This window comes from Microcebus murinus, chromosome 7 (genome assembly GCF_040939455.1).
Source record: "Microcebus murinus isolate Inina chromosome 7, M.murinus_Inina_mat1.0, whole genome shotgun sequence".
Lineage (NCBI taxonomy): Eukaryota > Metazoa > Chordata > Mammalia > Primates > Cheirogaleidae > Microcebus > Microcebus murinus.
The window spans coordinates 73,703,712-73,721,862 of NC_134110.1; the positions used below are offsets into that span (position 1 = coordinate 73,703,712).

Here is an 18,151-nt window from a genome sequence, read left to right on the forward strand (position 1 = left end):
AGTTAAAATGATGTCATTAAGGTGGGCCCTAATCCAATTGACTGTTCTTTTGAATGACTTTTTATTTAAAACATTTCTGATTCCTTTTGCTTTGTCTTCCAGTGTCAAGCCAAGTATTAAGTAACAGCAAAGTTTACTTGGTATCTCCAGAATTTAAAACTATTGAATCCCAGCAGGCCCAATCTGTTACTCCCTGCCAACATCTTGCTACTAAAACTATAAACATCCTCCCTTGTAGGCCCAGGGACTATTTCGGAAGACGTGGGCATGTGAGATTGTAAGGGCGGATTTCAAGGGATGGAAGACTCGCCAGATCAAGGATAGGCACACAAATGTCTAAACAAATACTAAATGAGAAACGTTGCCTTTTCCAGGCACGTGGTCCAAATATCCATCCCAACTATAAAGAATTTCCTGCTTCCCACAGACTTAGAGTTTCCTGAGTATAATTGTTCTCAGTAATAGGGTTTAAGCAAATAGACATGTAACAAAAAATTTATCTTAAGCCCCCCTCCCAGCTGACTGAATGGACCTCATTGGCCAAGGAGACCTCAGAAACACCCTATAGCTGCATTGCTGGCCATGAGAATGAAGGTCAGACATGCCTCCTTGTACTGTTCTTGTAAATAGTAATTTGGGTTAAAGCAGGAGGACTGCTTGAGCCCAGGGTTTCCAGGTTCCAATGAACTATGATTATGCCGCTGCAATCCAGCCTGAGTGACAAAGCAAGATCCCCCTCTCTTTAAAAAAATTTTTTTTAAAGAGTAAATATGGACACTGACACATGCACGGAGGGAAGACCATGTGAAGATACAGGGAAAAGATGTCCATCTACAAGCCAAAGTGAGAGGCCTCAGAAGAAACCAACCTGCCAATACTCTGATCACAGATGTCTAGATTCCAGAGACATGAGAAAACCAATTTCTGTTACTGGAGACATGCTGGCTGTGGTATTTGTTATGGCAACTCTAGCACTAACATACTTTTCAATTTCCAAAAAAAAATTTACTGACTGCCTAGGATGTGCAGGATATAACTACTACAATTTCTGAAGCTACCTACTCACTGTATGAATGTTTATACAATTTTATTTTTCTTCTGAGCATATTCTGCTCAATTAAATCTTAAGAGATAACTTTAAGTTTATATAACTTAGGGTTTCACTTCAAAATGTATTGACATTACAACTTTCTTAGAAGATCATTTTGGCAGATAAACACAATCTTAGGATAGAAGGTAATTATAACCTTTACATGGAGGTTCAGTACAGTCTAATATAACAGAATTGTAAACAATCTAAATATCCAACAATAGGAACATGGTTAAGTAATAATAATAATCCAGGCAAAGTACTGTAAACTTACTTACAAAACATATTACTTATTTCTGTACAAAAATGAATTGCATGAACCACACCCCCCCCCCCAAAAAAAGCCATAGGATAGCAGAAAATCAAACTTACAGTGCTTTAATAGAATATTTTTTTAAAAAAAATTATAACTGAATACATAAAAAAATCAACTTGTTATTTTAAACATTAGCACTTTAACCTTTAACTCAGCAAATCTACTTTTAGGAATTAATGAGAAAATCTCTAAAGAAATAAGAAGATAAGCACAAAGATTTAGAGATTTGAACAAGGGCATAGTTTGAATGAAATATTAAGAGACTACCTAAATGCCAGACAATAAGGAGATCAAATAAATTATGGTATAAAAAAAACATTATGTGGCTCCTAAAAATCATAAACTAGAACTCTGATTTTTAATACTCAATGGATCACATATTTTAAGAATCTGATAAAAACTATGAACCCTCTCCCCAGAATTACAAACATGTGTATATACCATCAAATTTTTATATATAATGATAGGAGGTTAACAAATTTAAACTATCTTAAAAATTTTTAAAAATTTAAACTACTCTAGCAAAATTTACTACCATGGAAACATGATATTTAATGTTACATGCAAAAAAAAAAAACCAGAAGATAAGCCAGTAAATGTAGAAAAGAAAAAATATACCTGTTTGTGTCTATGAACAAGAGAAAGAGATCAAATTTTTAAGAGTGGTTCTAACTGGATAGTTGATTTAAAGATAACTTTTATATTACTCTGTGATTTTCTATTATTTTTCTATAATAAATGAGTTATGTAATTTAAAAAAAGGAATTTAAGAGTTAGAATTTATTTTATCCAAATAAAATTGTCATTAGTCAAGTAACAAAATAGAGTAAAAGCTCAATGATCACTTTTTTCAAGTTTAAAAGTATTTAATAATAAATAATAAGTAACTGATGATCACTGATAAAAGGGTACTTATGGATGACTGAGATGACTTTGTAAACTTGCAGAATAGAGAAAGGCCAGGGTAAATATTTCCTGCTTCATATAACACCACAAACTTAAAAGCAATCATAGGCAATAACTGAAGTCTCCTTTATAAATATAACATATATTTAGTTATATAAATATATATATAAATAGTTATATAAATGTAACTATTTTTTTTTTTACTTTTAGACTTCAGGACATGTTTAAAGTGGCTAAAATAAACTTATAAAGAAACAAAGGTTAGAATAAAAAACTTACATTTTCTATTGTGTGTTAAAAGAGCTTGTTTCAAATCTATCGTTGCTTTTCCTAATAAAGCATCTGCTTTTAAAGTGTGATGACTCCAAACTCGAAATTCCAATGTAGTCTGTGGGGTCACATTTCTGTAAGGGTAGAATCATAATAAAAATACAGAAGTATACATCATCACTCTAAGTGACAACTCCTATTAAACCATTTATTTTGATAACTTTTTAAAACTCAGGAATTCAGTTTGAGAATATTGCATAAAACAGTAAACGATCTGAATTATAAATAAATATAATATCTACTTTCAAATACATTAGGACTTTAATAACTCTATAAAAATTTTTGTAATTAGCAAACCAAAACACCAGCAACACGACAAGGGACTTTTGGGGACTTCACAGTAACACTGTTTCTATTTGAACAAATTTCTAAAGACTTAAGAAAACTGATAGTATTAGTTGTAATACTTTCACTATACACAAATTTATACCATTACATTTCAAAATGCCAAAATTAAGGATGACTAATTTCTGTCCTATCTATTTCTATAACAAGACATTCAGAGAAAATATGGCTATATAGAAATAACTTAAATCATAAAGCAAAAGCAAAAATTACTAGGATTTCTCTCTAAAAAAAGTGAAATAAACCAAAAATTTCTTCAGACTTTAAATTGTTTCATGTTGGAAAAAGCACTCATTACTCTGAAGTCATTTTACAAAATTAATATAAAATATTTATATTTCAAGAAGCACAGTCCCTTTCGAAGATTTGCATTCTTTATACAAGATACTTACACAGTCAGCTGTTCATCCCATTTTGGATTAGAAGAACTACTGGATTTTGCTGTTTTTTTAATTTCTCCATCTACAACTACTTCTGTATATATTGCTGTTCCGAACCAGTTCTTTTTTCTTTTTAGTTTGGCACTAGAAACTAACAGAAATATGATAGTCTGTAGTGAATATGTATACCCAAAAACAGTACTGCATGCTAATAAATTAATAATAAAATGGAACTGTGTTTCCCGTGCAACTAGAACTCTTCTCTTTGCCAGAATAAAGAAATAATACAAAAGGACTACTGATAATGCCTGAAAGCCAACTGAATTTTTTGGTAATAGTTTCATTGAGCTGTAATTCACATACCATATAATTTACCCATTTAAACTGTACAATTCAATGGTTTTAACATATTCACAGTTGTACAACCACAATTATCAAAATTAATTTTAACATATTTTTTTACCCCAAAAAGAAACCCCATACCATTAAGCAATAACCTTCCTAACCACTTCCCTCCTCACGCCCAGCTCTAGGCAATCCTAATCTACATTTTATCTCTATAGATGGGCCTATTCTGGACATTTCGTATAAATGGAATCATACAACATGTTGTCTTTTTGTGATTGGCTTCTTTCACTAAGCATAATGTATGTCTTCAAGGTTCACCCATATTGTAGTATGCATCAGTACTTCATTCTTTTTCTTGACAAATAAAATTTAATATATGGATGCACCACATTTTATTTATCCATTCATCAGCTAATGAATATTTGAACTGTTTTCACTTTTTGGCTATTGTACATAATGCTGCTATGAACATATGTATACAAATTTTGTATAAACATATGTTTTCATTTCTCTTGGGCATATACTTAGGAGCGGAATTGCTGGCTCATATGATAACTCTCTGTTGAGTAACTGCCAGATTATTTTCCAAAGTGGCTGTACCATTTTACATTCCTACCAACAAAGTAAGTGGCTTCTGATTTCTCCACATCCTCACCCATCATTTGAATTTAATACTAAACTGCATCAAGGTCAAGAGGAAAGTGTTTTCAGATTCAACAGGCCTATTAACACCCCTGCCAGGTAGTATTAATAACTTATCTTCTAGAAATTATATAACAGTGGTACTTTTTTAAAAAAGACTTTAATGTTTTACCCAGAAAGTTGGTTTCAAAAAGAAAAAGAAGTATTTGCTTTTTCAAATAAAAACTTTAAAATCAAAATGTCATTATAAAAGTTAATCATAACCCTTTCTATAAAGAAAGTGAATTTTAAGTCTAATTTACCTGAGATGTGAAAAAACTAACTTAGGCTAAACATTTGAATTCAAAGAGGGGACTACATACTTTCAGGGCATAACACTGACTATCAAGCCATAACAACTTATCAAGATCCCCTATATAATCAATTACCCATCAACAACCTGGGTCTGAGATAAGGAAAAGGAAAGCCTCCTCCATGTTACATGCATCAAATGTTAAGGATATGAAAACAAATAAAGCTATGTAAGCTTCCATTCTTTTATGAGAGCATAGTAATCCAAATAAATAGTCACACAAATAAATCACTGAAATACAATGTGATAAATGCTTCAGCAGAGGTAAAGTGCTTGAAATACAGTAGTCCTCAATTAATATTTAAGGAATAACAAAAGAGATTCAAAGCAAATACCATATTTTAGTACTGTCAACATAAAGCAATCAGGAAATATTCAATGTTATGTCTGAAGTGCTATCAGGGTCTTAGCAAAACTCACTTCCATCCTTCACTGTTCCAAGCTCCTCTACGCTCAACACCACTGGACTAATATAGAAGGCCCAGATTTGCTCTCTCCCAAGATACTCCCCAACCAAGATTCTTTACTCCGAATGAAAGTGCCACTGCCTCGGTATATGCAGATCTTATCCATATGCTAGAAGACTGGAAGAAAAAGAGGGCAGGATATGATGGTGTTAAAAGCACAGGATTGGATATATCTGGGTTATTTTACTGTGCTACTTACTAGAAGCCTGACCATAAATAAGTCAATTAACCTCTCTGTACCTCAATTTTATCATCTGAAAATTAGCGGAACAATAATCCTCGATTCTTTGGATGAAGGAAAGCATGCAAAGCTCTATCACCATCAACGAATGCCTGGCACCCAACAATGGTGAATATTACTCTACTATTATTACTGGCTGTACAGTATTAAATCTTTAGAGTTAACTGCAGATCCATTCAAAATGCATCCATTGTATACCTTTAATTGGCAAAATGCTCAATAATGCTAGAAGTTGGCAAGGTAAGAAAAGAGACTTTTAAAAGATAAACTTTGATTTCAAGAAGAATTTGTAATATTCTGGTAAAAATGTGCATATAATAACCATAACATTACAATTTTAAATAACTAGGAAGACAATCTAATAATTCAAATAGTTGTTCTAATTTATAGAATACATAGATTTTACTTTCCCATTTAGTAAGTTTCCATTGGTGTTAGACATAGAATGTCCTCTACTGTAAGGTTATAAAAATATTTTTTAAAACCATAACAATTAATAATAAAAAATAAGAAACTATCAGGAAGAGAGTCGGGGGTTTAATTTAAAAATCTCACTCACAATAACATCCCCACCCCCAAATCTAGTAATAAACTTAAGAAATGTATATGATGTATATGAAGATAACTAACTATAAAACTTTACTGATGGACATAAAAAACTTTAATGAGAAAGACATAATATATTCCTAGATCTAGAAATGTTAATGCTGAAATATTTCAATTATCTCCAATTTAATACATTATTTTTAAATAAAAATACCAACTGATTGGTTTTAAGTACTTTTAGTGGGGGCAGAGGAAAAGAGAAGACTAAAAGTCAAATAAAAGGCAAAGAAAATTACAGAATAGTGAAAGCATATTTTTCAATGCAAAATTTCTCTCAGTCTTTTTTTTAAGTACTATAAAGTGAAAATAATTAAAATATTCTAACAGTGATGTAAGAGAGGTAAAGAGAATAGAGCAAGATGTTAGTATATAATGGTGGCATTTCAAATCAATGGGAAAAGACAAATTGTTCCATCAATGTTGAAATATTTGAAAATAAAGTTAAGTCTATACTTTATACCACTCATACAGAAGTTAAGTCACATATGATTTAAAATTTTTACTTTAAAAAGTAAAATTACCAAGGTACCACAAGAAACAATAGCTAAAAAATTATAAATGTGAATATAACAGCCCATTCATTTTTCCATCTTACATTTTTTTAATACATCCTGCCCACTATGCTTCTGACTCTTTCCTGGTAAAAGTTTTAAATTTAAAATACTAAAGCCAACACACTACTATTATGCTTATGTACACAGTATACTACTGTATATTACCATATTACAGTAGGTAGTTTTCTGTTTGATTTTTTTCCATCATAGTTTTTCTGCTTTCTATAATCAATGTTCTTATTCTTATTTGTTGCTGCCAATCAGAAGTAAGTTAAGAACAAAAATAAGAATATGCTAATAATAAAAATAAATTAATAATTTGGTTTAGGACAGAGTATCTCAGTTTAGAGAAAAATATCTATCAGACTTCAATAGTAGAGGGGCCTTAATGATGGTACTCTCTGAGTATTTTAAAAATACAGAAGTTATTGCAATCTAATAAAAGAAATAACAACTTGGGAGTCCTAAGACCTCAGTTGGTTTCCCATTATTAACAGAAGGAACTTAATCCTTCTGATCCTGTTTCCTTACTGATAAATCAGTAGTGATATTTATTGTACAAACTACCATGAGATCAGTAAGATTGTGAATTTTAAGGTGCTTTTTATTTTTAAAAATTAGATTGACAAAATGACAGAAGACAAAAGCAAGAACAAAAGAATGGAAAAGAAAGACACTATATTCTGGTGCCATTTGGCACTGGTCAAAGTTCAGTATTTCCAAAGAACATCGCTGTATCTCAAAGGAGAGCAGTAACTGATGTTCAAAATGATAAATATTGTCATGACATTTTCTTGGCTACTTAGACTCCCTTGGTGCAAGTCCATTTTCCAATTGGTTCTTTAGACTTCTGGTGAATCACCTGATAGCCTTTCGATAAGTTCTTTTTCAGCTCAAATCAGCCAGATCAGGTTTTTCTTATTCCAACTGAGAACTCTTATGCATAGGTCAACACAAAGAGCAAAGTTACTATTCAGGTATGTTGGCCACAGGTCCTACACAAGTTACACTGAACTAAAAATGTGACTCCAAGCCTCTTATATAGAGCAAAAGCAGAAATAGAAGTAGAAGGAATTAGATAAGTGGTTCTTGAGTGGAGTACACATCAGAATCATCTGGAGAACTGCTTTGCAATATACATGCCCATGACTCACAGAAAACAAAACGCAAATGTCCCTTATCATTCAACCTCACTCATGAGAGAAATGCTATTAACAATCACACTAAGATACCACTTCAGTATCTAATTGTCAACAATCCAAAGCCTGATAATATATTTCCGTTAAGGTATGGGAAAATAGGCACTCTCATATATAGATGGTAGAAATAAAAATGGTACAGCCCCTATGGAGAGGAACTTGGCAATAACTGGCAAAGTTTGCATGTTTACTCTTTGACCCAGCAATCTCCTAATCTAATGATACATAAGCAAAAATAAGAAATGACATTTGCATGAAGCTATTTGTTGCAGCACTATTTGTAATAGTGAACAGTGGAACTCCAATGTCCAACAATGGGAGACTAGTTAACTTTTGTACATCTATTCAACAGAGTACTATGCAACAATATAAAGGAAAATCTTGTTATGAAATGAACTCCATGATAATACTGTTAAGTGAAAAAAAGCCAAGTGCAAAAAAGTATGTAAAAACTGGGGAGTCAGGAGGAGAGATATGATAAATACACTACATATCTCTGCTTATACTTTTAAAAAGCAACAGATAAGATAAACCAAATCAAATCAAACTGTTAACCTATAGGGCAAGGGAGGGAAGTGGGAAGAATGGGACCTAGTAGGCAGACCTCTCTAAATGTACCTCAGTTTTTACTCCAGAATAATATAAATGTTTTATATGGCTATATAACAAAATTAAATTTTTTATAAAACTAAAAACAAAGAACCTAACTGATTACCAAATTGGTGGCATAACCAAATGGAGAATTACTCTAAGTTACTTTGAAATGTGGTATTCTGGTTATATATCCTAAAGGCGGAAAAACAAAGAAATCTTAAATTGCAATGAGGGAACCTATTGTTTCTGTTTTAATTTGTTGTTATTTTGAAACTATTCTTTGTAAGTGTATTAGGATAAAACAGATATTATTACGTTACTGTCATTTCGAATCAAGATTTTGGGGTTAAGAGAAAAGAGATATAAATATAAAATCAAATTAAATAAAACACTGTTTTCCTTTTAGTGAAAATGGTATTTACAGTCAGTTACTATTTTCAGTTGGGGATAACAGCATGAACTAAGGATTTGTTTTTTTTTCTTCCTAAGACAATACACATTTCCTAGCTCTGTTCACTAGAAACTCCTAAACACAATTAACCTCACAGTAATGACAGCCACAGGAATTACAGTACTATGTAATCCCACTTAACAAGTATTGGCCCAATAATTGAAAAAATGGCTAAATGGAAGAAAGAAAGAAGGCCTTCAGCATCCTGCTCCAGCCTATCAGTCATTTAAAAACCAAGTCAATGACACTTATTCAAAAACTCAAATTCTCCCACCACTAAAGAGGATGTATCTCTCTTTGTCCAACATAGGTTCAATAAACAGTTACTAAATAACACTTTCAGAGAGCATCAACCTTTGAGGCCTACTGCAACAAATACACCATAGAATTCATCTAAAAGAAATGATACTTATGGAATGAGTCTGCTGAATTAGGTATTCAGAAGAAAGTTTTATCACAAAATCACCATATTAATTATAAAAATAACTTACCAGTTACCTGTAACTGTAACCTTCCACTGTGGTTATTACTAGTATCAGACCTTGGTGAAGCAGTGGCCATGTCCCAAAATTCAGCTAAAACCTATAAAAAATTTAATTTATTCATCTTTTAGCACAAGAGATTATAATTTTCAAGATGATTAAAATTGTTTGAATTGACTAAGAAAACACACTCATTTTCAATCCACTACATGTTGAGAAGTTTCAAGTTGTCCTCCATTTAAAATTAAGACTTAATATTATTAGCAATATTGAAGAATATGGCCAATAAAACATATGAGTCAATCTGAGCAACCAAATGATAATATACTAAATGCAAATAATGATAACATACAATGAGCATTAATGAGCAAATAAATAATAATATACTAAAAATCCATGGTCACATGTTGTTTTTTTAAATAAAAAAATATATCAATTAATACAGTTATTATATTATATATATATATATATATTATCTGAACACCATCTGAGTGTGTTGCCCCTTTACTTGAGTGTACATTTTCCTAAGAATAAAAATATTCTCTTATATTACCACAGTACAATGATGAATTCAGGAATTTTACTAGAACATTATCTAATCTACAATCCATATTCTATTTTCATCAACTGTCCCACAATGCCCCTTATCAAAGTACTTTAAATATAGTAACTACTCTAGGTATATATATTGTATTAGTTATGTCCCCAGTAAATCTTGCATGTTCCTTTTTACAGATAATTTTTCTCAAGTTCTACTAAACATCCCCTCCTGCTCCAATTTTTATTTTCTAAATAAAATACAAAGCAGAGCCACTTCAGTTTTCTTCTGCATGACAAACATATCAAGGCTCAAATTCTATCTACCCTTAACCTCCTAAAGAAAAAGTAGAACATTCTGAGTAAGACTGAAAAATAGTAATGAATGTTAATGTTTATCTTGTTTATGCTTCTATTTATAGTCTTTTTTGTTTCATTTAGGTCCTTCCCACTTAATACTCTAAAATCATTATACTCTCTTCACCTACTTATAATTGCATATATTGTGTTTGAATGTATATGTACAAAAAGATAAGATAAACAGTTGCTTACTACATGATTAACTGATTCTAATTAACATATATTCACAAGTTCTAAGACTTCATTCAAGCCAAAGAAATTCACACTTGAACACACAACAGTTCAAACTACAGAACACCAAAAACAGAGGCCATGTTAAAAGCAGCTAGAGAAAAGAGAGATTACACACAAAAGAAGAGAGTAAAATAATACCAGGATTCTCCACAGCAACAATGAAAATATAAAAGGTAGAAAAAATAAAGGACTGAGATGATTAAAAATTATGTAACCACCAAAACTCTTTGGGGAACACGGAAAGCATTAAGACTTTGCCAGATAAACAAAAAAAAAGAGTTTATCAACAGCAGATCTTTACTTCAAGAAAATCTAAAGGATTTGTCTCATAGGAGTAAAATTACCACAGAAGGATGAAATGAGATGCAAGAAGGGAAGATAAGTGAAGAAACTGCTAAGCATACAAGCAGATCTAAATACATATTGGATGAATAAAATAACAGTAACAACATATTATTATGGTGCTTAAATAAAAACCCTATAAACTAAGGAAAGCATAGAAGTATAAGGGTGGGGCAGAGAGGAAGAAGATAGGAATTAATGTTTTAAATCCTTGCATTGTTCAGCAGAGAGATTATGATCTGGTTTAACTTTAGATGGTATGGTATTCCTGGTAGAATGTCAAGGTTAATCATAAAGGAAAAGAAATAAGAGGGTATGATTTCCAAACTAGTAGAGTAGAAGAGGACAGAATAAGTAAACTCAATCAATCTAAAAAAGGCTAGAAAGGAAAGAGAGAGAAAAACATAAATAACCAAGACTATCAGAAAGCACAAAGGAGGAAAATCCAATTGTGATTAACAATAAACGCAGAGTATACAAATTCAAAAGATAGGAGATCCTAGAAAACAAAGATACTGACAGAATGAAAGCAAAAATAAGGAAAAGAACACAGCAGACAAATAAGGAAAAGAACACAAACAAAAAGAAAGCCAAATTAGTTATAATTGCAGACAAAACAGCATTATTAAGGAGACAAGGAAAATGTTCAATTCAGGAAAAGTGGATATCAAACTCTAAATTTGCATGCTTAAAAAAAATGCCTAACTTTGCATTCTCTCTCTCTTTCTCCCAACATGGCAGCCTCAGTAAAAAAGAAGAGTAAGAAGGGGACATCTATCTCCCTAACAGACTCCTTAACTGAGTATGATAGTACTGGTGGAGAAGGATGTATGTCCCCAAACCAGTTAGCTGAAATGATGAATCAGAGGGCCTGGAAGGAGATGTTTCAACCACTTGGCACAGCAATGATGACAATATTGACAACTTGTATGGGGCACCTCCAAATGACCACTGCATCCTGCCTGCTATTCCACAGGCTGTTTGAGAATCCAGTAACAACCAGAGCTACTTCCCAAATTGCCACTACACACTGCTTTTCTAGGGAACCTGACTTGTGATGTGATAAAAAGCTCCATTAAGGAACTCTTTAGAGGATTAAATATCAGTGCATTTACCACATAAACCCAGCAACCCAGAGAGGTTGAAAGGTTTGATTATGCTAAATTTGAGGACCTGGATTTCCTATTCAGTGCCCTGAGCCTCAATGAGTAGTCTCTTGGTAACAAAAGGAGTGGTTGTTGCTATTAGGCATGGGATAAAAGAAAGAGATGATTGTTCCTTTGGCTGAGATAGAAATCTAGATTGTGACAAAACAGACTGGAAAGTCCATCCTGCCATAAACAGCTTTGTTGACTATCCATCCACCTCGAAGAGGTGACGGTAACTTTGAAGACAGATAGCATGATCATTATAGAGACCAGGACTGCTAAAATGACTGAGGAGCAGAGACTAAGATAGAGGCTATGACCCCAAGAAAAGCATTTAGTAGTGGGTTCTACAGGAATAATACAGACCACTATGGTGGGACAATAGGGTTGTGGGGCTCCAAAGATTATTGTTGGAATGATTATAGGTGTGATGATAGACACACACCCCCCCTCCAAGGTCCGAATCGAATCCAAAGCCTCAGAGTACTCTTAAGAAAGATGACTCTTCTGTTTGGCTCCTCCCAGTCCAGTTGCACAGCTTCTATCTTTGGAAGCATAGAGCCTGTTGATCTGGCTGCAAGAGAACATGCAGTAAAAGAGAGCTAAAGAAGGAACAAGAGGAATTGCAATGTCAGCTAGACGAACCAAAACTAGAACAGCCTCAGGAAGACACCTAAACTGGCAAAGTGAAGGACCTCAGTAACAAGAATGGTCAAGGACAGGAAGTGAGTCACCTCAATTATGGACATCAGCCACTTGTGTCAGAGTTAGACTAGGATGCATGAAGGAGAGAAAGAAGTCTCTGGAAAATGAAACACTCAGTAAGGCAGAAGACTGTCACTAACATATAAGCCTCCCAAACTGATCATCTGCTAAAGGTAACGCTGGCCCCTCCACAAAAGAGAATGGTTGGGTGAAGCAAAGTGTTAACCCTGCTTGATCTCAGAGCTCAGACATAGAGCAGCAATCCCCTACAAGAGATGGGAGGAAAGCAGCTCCAGATCAATCATCTCAGGAAGAATCAGCAAGATGAAAATAAACAGGTGAGGGTCCCAAAAAGGGAAAACAGAAACTTCAGTATGGTCTAGGAGTTGGAGAGAACAACAAGCCAATGGAAGGAGGCTGGCAGGAAGGATGGAAAAAAGGATCAGGACTCCAGATTTGCACCTGAGCTAAAGAAACCTAAAGAAAATCCAGCCTTCTAGCTTAGTACTGTAAATATGCTGCTCTGTCAGTTGATGGTGACAGGGAAGAAGACACCAAATAAACATTTACATCTTGTGCTTTCTTCTAGTTTGTCTCTACTCTGGGACATTCAGAGTAATCAAATCTCTATCCAGACAAGCCAAATACAACTCACCAGCTACTTGGGGTGGGGAGCTTAAAAAGACTGTAAGACTATATATAGGAAGAAACTGACAAATTGGCCACTGTTGTGGGCAATTTCAACACATCCCAATTAATCATAGGTCAAGTGGACCAAAAAAATAATAATAATGAATAAGCATGACTGATTAACATAACCTGAACCTCATATCCCACTATTAGAACATAAATGTTTTTCTCAAGCACTCATGGGACATACAAAAAACCAATATACACACTGAGAGATAATGAAAATCCCATAGAATTTCAAGTAATGTTCTGAGTGTCTGACCATAATACAATTAAGTTAAAAATCAATAACAAAGGGTAAATTTTAAAAATGCCAACAGAATTTAAAAAAACACTTCTAAATATTTCATGGGTTAGAAGAAACTACACTGTAAAATTTTTTAAAATACTAAAAACAAAATGATAAAATACCACATATAAAAATTTGTGGGATACAGAAAAATTTCCACTTAGAGGCAAATCTATAGCCTTATAGGAAAAGAAATGTGGAAAATTGATGAGTTAATAGGTTAATCTATCAAGTTATGAAAGAGAATAATAAAATAAACCCAAAGAAAGAAAAAGAAAGAAGATAATAAAGAACAGACCCTAATGAAGTAGAAAAAAGATAACAGAAAGGATCAACAAAGTCAGAAGCTAGTTCTTACAAAACAATAAAATAAATGCCTGGCAAGACTAATGAAGGGAAGAAAATGAAACAAAATAGCAAGCCATAATATAGACCAGTAAATACAAGCAACTGCCCATGGAACAGATGCGGCAATGCAGATCCATGAGAAAGGAGGGACAATCAAATGGTTCTGGAATTATCTATATGGAAAAATAATGAAACTGGACCCCCTACTTCACATCATATACAAAACCAATACAAGAGGACTAATGATGTAAATATGAAAGGGAAACCTTAAAACTTTTAGAAGAATTACAGCAGAAAACTATTATTTTGTGTCCTCCCAGGATGGAAGGATTTCTTAAATGAAAGACAAAGCATACTACTCAAATAAGAAAGATCAGCAAATATTTTTGACTACATCGAAACTGAAAACTTCTATTTATCATATAACATCATAAAAAAAAAATTAAGAAAAGCCACAAACTGGGATATATTTCAAAATAAAAAACTAATTAAAGGTTAGTATTTAAACTACTATGTAAGAACGTCTATAAATAATAAGAAAAAGACAACAGTAGGCAAATGGACAAAAACCTTAATTGGAATTTTATATACAAGAAACTCTTAAAGCCAACAAATATATATGAAAAGATGTAGAAACTCACTGCCCACTAGAAAAATACAACTTCAAACCACATGAGATATTATTTTAAAACTCATTAGAATGGTAAAAACCAACATTTTTATAGCAGATGACGGCAAAAAACAAGCAACAGTGGTGGCTCTTATACACTGCGGGGAGGTGTTTAAAATGGTAAAATCCTGCTGGAAAACAAGTTGGAATCATCAATGTAAAGCTGAACATTTACAGGCCCTTCAATAAGCAATTCTCAATTTTAGAACATAAAAAGAATGCATAGAAGGCACAGAAATAAATATGGGAAAGTGTCAGTGATTCACCAAGTAGGATTTCTGAAGCCTATGATGGAAAAGAAGGGAAAGGCGTAGCTTTCACACAGATGGCATTTAGTCTTCCAAGAAAAAGACGCTTCTTCCTCTGGGCAGTAAATGAGGGACCTAAGGATAAGTGAAGCTATTGATTCACTTGGAGGTGGATTAAAAAACAAAAAAATCAAGGCACTTTATCAGTGAATTAAACAGCAAGACAATTGCTGAGAATAAAGGCAACAGGTATAAGATTAGTTTTTTTGAGAAGAATCTTTAGTTTAAAACACTATGAAGACTAGGAAATGCTGCCAACCAGTTAAAAGTCTATTCAGTCTACTACATGAAACTCTCTCTGTACCCTGATTCCCACCCCTAATTTATTTCTCTCTGTTCTGTGTAAACCCTTCTACATCAACCAATCCTCAGACTCAAAAACACATGTTCTGGTAACCAGTAACTGCATATGTAAACTGCAAAACATGATAGAGATGGTTCAAAAATGATACCATCTTGCCTTAAAAGGGAAGATACACAGCAAATAAAATTATCAATTTCAATATACACTTAGTCCCCACACTTCATTTAATAACATAAAGCTGTGTGGCACTTAAAATACAATGTACTGTTACACATCTATTCTTTAATCTGAGCATTACACAATAATACTGTGTGAGTAGGGAGGTACTATGTCCATCTTAGAGACGTGACATTGAGCCTCAGAATTGTTAGAAGTCTACAGCCATATTTTTATGACATATTAGTTGGTCTGTATAGATGTAATTAACTATCAACATGTACATTTGACTATTAAGTACAGTCTTAGTTTAAAAATATTGTTAATCACTTACAATGTATCAGGAACTGAGCTAGACACTGGGGATACAAAGATGAGTAAGACACGATTCCCTCTTTCAAGGAGCTCATAGTCTGGTGAGGAGACAACCCTGAAAACAAATAAATAGCTTTCAGTGTGATAATTACTAAAATAGATGCAAAATGTAAAGCAGTACATCTGGGGCACACAAGAAAAAGTAGATAACCCAACCTACAGGGATCGGGAAAAGGTTCACAGAGAAGATAACCTTTGAGTGAAATGCATCTTGAAGTCTAATTCTTCAAGAAAGACTTACAGAGAGAAAATATGGCACTTACAGAGAATTGTTGCTATGGCTGGAAAATGGAACATGGGGACAGCGTGAGGTGATAAGGCCAACAGGCAAACAGAAGTTTAAACTGTATAGGATCTGATGGAATAGTTTATATGGTATTCTAAATATACCACACATAGTACTTTAAAGTTTATCCTGAAGAGAATTGATAGTTACTAAAGGGTTTCAATAATGAAAATTGCAATTTGGAAAAATAACTCTGGCAGCCATGGGGGTCTGATTTAAGACAGTGAGCTTATCTGAATTAAAGCATCAGTAGTATGAAGGGGAAAAAACCTCAGGATACATATAAGACCTTTGACCAGATGATTATAGGACACCTGTGGGTGATAAGAAAAAAGAATCTGAACAACTAAAATTCCCCACTTCACCATCTGGGTGGATGATGGCACCATAATCAGGATACGGAAAAGAAGATTAAGACTATTTGAATTTCATTTCTAATTCTGCCACTTAAGAGCTGTATGACAAAGTTAACTTTTCCATAGCTCATTTTCTGTTATCAGTAGAACGTGAAAAGCAAAACCATCTACCTCATGTTACAATGAGCATTAAATGGCATAATACACATAAAATGCTTAGCCCTTTGAGTACACAGCACAAAGTGATCATTTAATAAAGACTTAGTTATTCTTATTGTTGGAGGAGGTTGGAAATAAGAGTTGCATTTTGGACATGTTCAAAAGAAAGATTTTAACAACTAGGTATAATAGACAGCTAGTTTAAAAACTATGCAGTTCAAGAAAAAGGTCTATGGAGGAGATATATTTTGGAGTCACAGTTTATACAGCTGGTATTAAATCCATAGAAGACAATGGGCTTAATCACAAAGGAGATATTTTGGAATAAATGCTGAATGGAATGGCAGAGGGTGCTGATCAACTTCTGCTGGACAGTATTTTTTTTTTTATTTCGGCATATTATGGGGGTACAGATTTTAAGGTTTCAATAAATGCCCATTTCCACCCCTCCCCCCAAAAGTCTGAGTCTCCATCATGACCATCCCCTAGATGGTGTGCATCTCACTCATTATGTATGTATATACCCGCCCCCCTCCCCCCTCCCACCTGCCCAATACCCTATTACTGTAGTACCTATGTGTCCATTTAGGTGCTACTCAGTTAATACCAGTTTGCTGGAGAATATATCTGGTGCTTGTTTTTCCATTCTTGGGATATGCTGGACAGTATTAATATTGTGCTTATCACAAACCCACGGAGACAACAATCTGCATGATGGTATAACTTTTTCCAGTTTTCCTTGGTCCCAGGATATAAGCACAGAGAAGAACCGTAGAATCAATTCATGTTCAAGAATTTAGAAAACAGGTACAGCAAAAGAAAAACCAAAATCTCCATTTTAATAAACTTTAAAACAAATTATTCATTCATCCAAATGAATTTAGGTCATAACCTAAATTTAGGTCACGACCTAAATTCATTTGGGCAATTTTATCTAAGCTGATTATGTTCAATTCAATCCTTTAAAAATGCCACAGGACTGCATAAAGGTTCATTATTATTCAACTGCAAAGAACAGAAGAGAGCCCTGAATGTAGATAATAAACTGCATTTCCAATATTGAGGTTATAGATTTATCAAATCCTCATTTAGAAAGTATATCCTCATTGCCTCCTTACTTCAAAATGTCATTCTTAAGTCAGAAGCAAAAAGACACAGGGTCTCGCTCTGTTGCTGGGCCTAGAGTGCAGTGGCGTCATCATAGCTCACTGCAACCTCACAATCCTAGGCTCAAGAGATCCTCCTGCCTCAGCCTCCTGAGTAGCTGGGACTATGGGCACATACCACCATGCCCAGGTAAGTTTTGTATTTTTTGTAGAGATGGGATCTCACTATGATGCTCAGGATGGTCTCAGACTCTTGGCTCCCAAAATGCTAGGATTATAAGTGTTAGCCACCGTGCCTGGCCAGAAGCAAAATTTTTTTGAAAACAACCATCTAACCAGAATAAATATGATTCATTCTGCATACTCTGCAAAGTGTCACAGCTTTGAAAAGCCAAAGAAATACTGTCACATATCTGCCTGGATCAATTAATAAACATACTTATTGGCTGCCTAGTCTGTAGAGGGAGTATGGCAA

At 33.6% G+C, this 18,151-nt stretch overlaps 1 protein-coding gene across 6 annotated transcripts in view; it reads right to left on the reverse strand.

Annotated features, from left to right (window-relative positions):
* The window catches only part of WWP1 (WW domain containing E3 ubiquitin protein ligase 1), a 123,710-nt gene that overhangs the window by 76,513 nt on the left and 29,046 nt on the right, over positions 1 to 18,151 (reverse strand). For 3 of the 6 annotated variants that reach the window (XM_076005180.1, XM_076005179.1, XM_076005181.1), the window contains exons 2-5: positions 15,729 to 15,824; positions 9,313 to 9,403; positions 3,380 to 3,518; positions 2,592 to 2,716 (exon numbers count right to left, since the gene is read on the reverse strand). In XM_076005180.1, the coding sequence (XP_075861295.1) occupies positions 2,592 to 2,716; positions 3,380 to 3,518; positions 9,313 to 9,382 (334 nt within the window). In that variant the 5' untranslated portion in view covers positions 9,383 to 9,403; positions 15,729 to 15,824. Of the gene's footprint in view, positions 1 to 2,591; positions 2,717 to 3,379; positions 3,519 to 9,312; positions 9,404 to 15,728; positions 15,825 to 18,151 lie in introns of those variants that run through there. The other 3 variants (XM_076005178.1, XM_076005177.1, XM_076005182.1) reach the window with 2 other exon arrangements.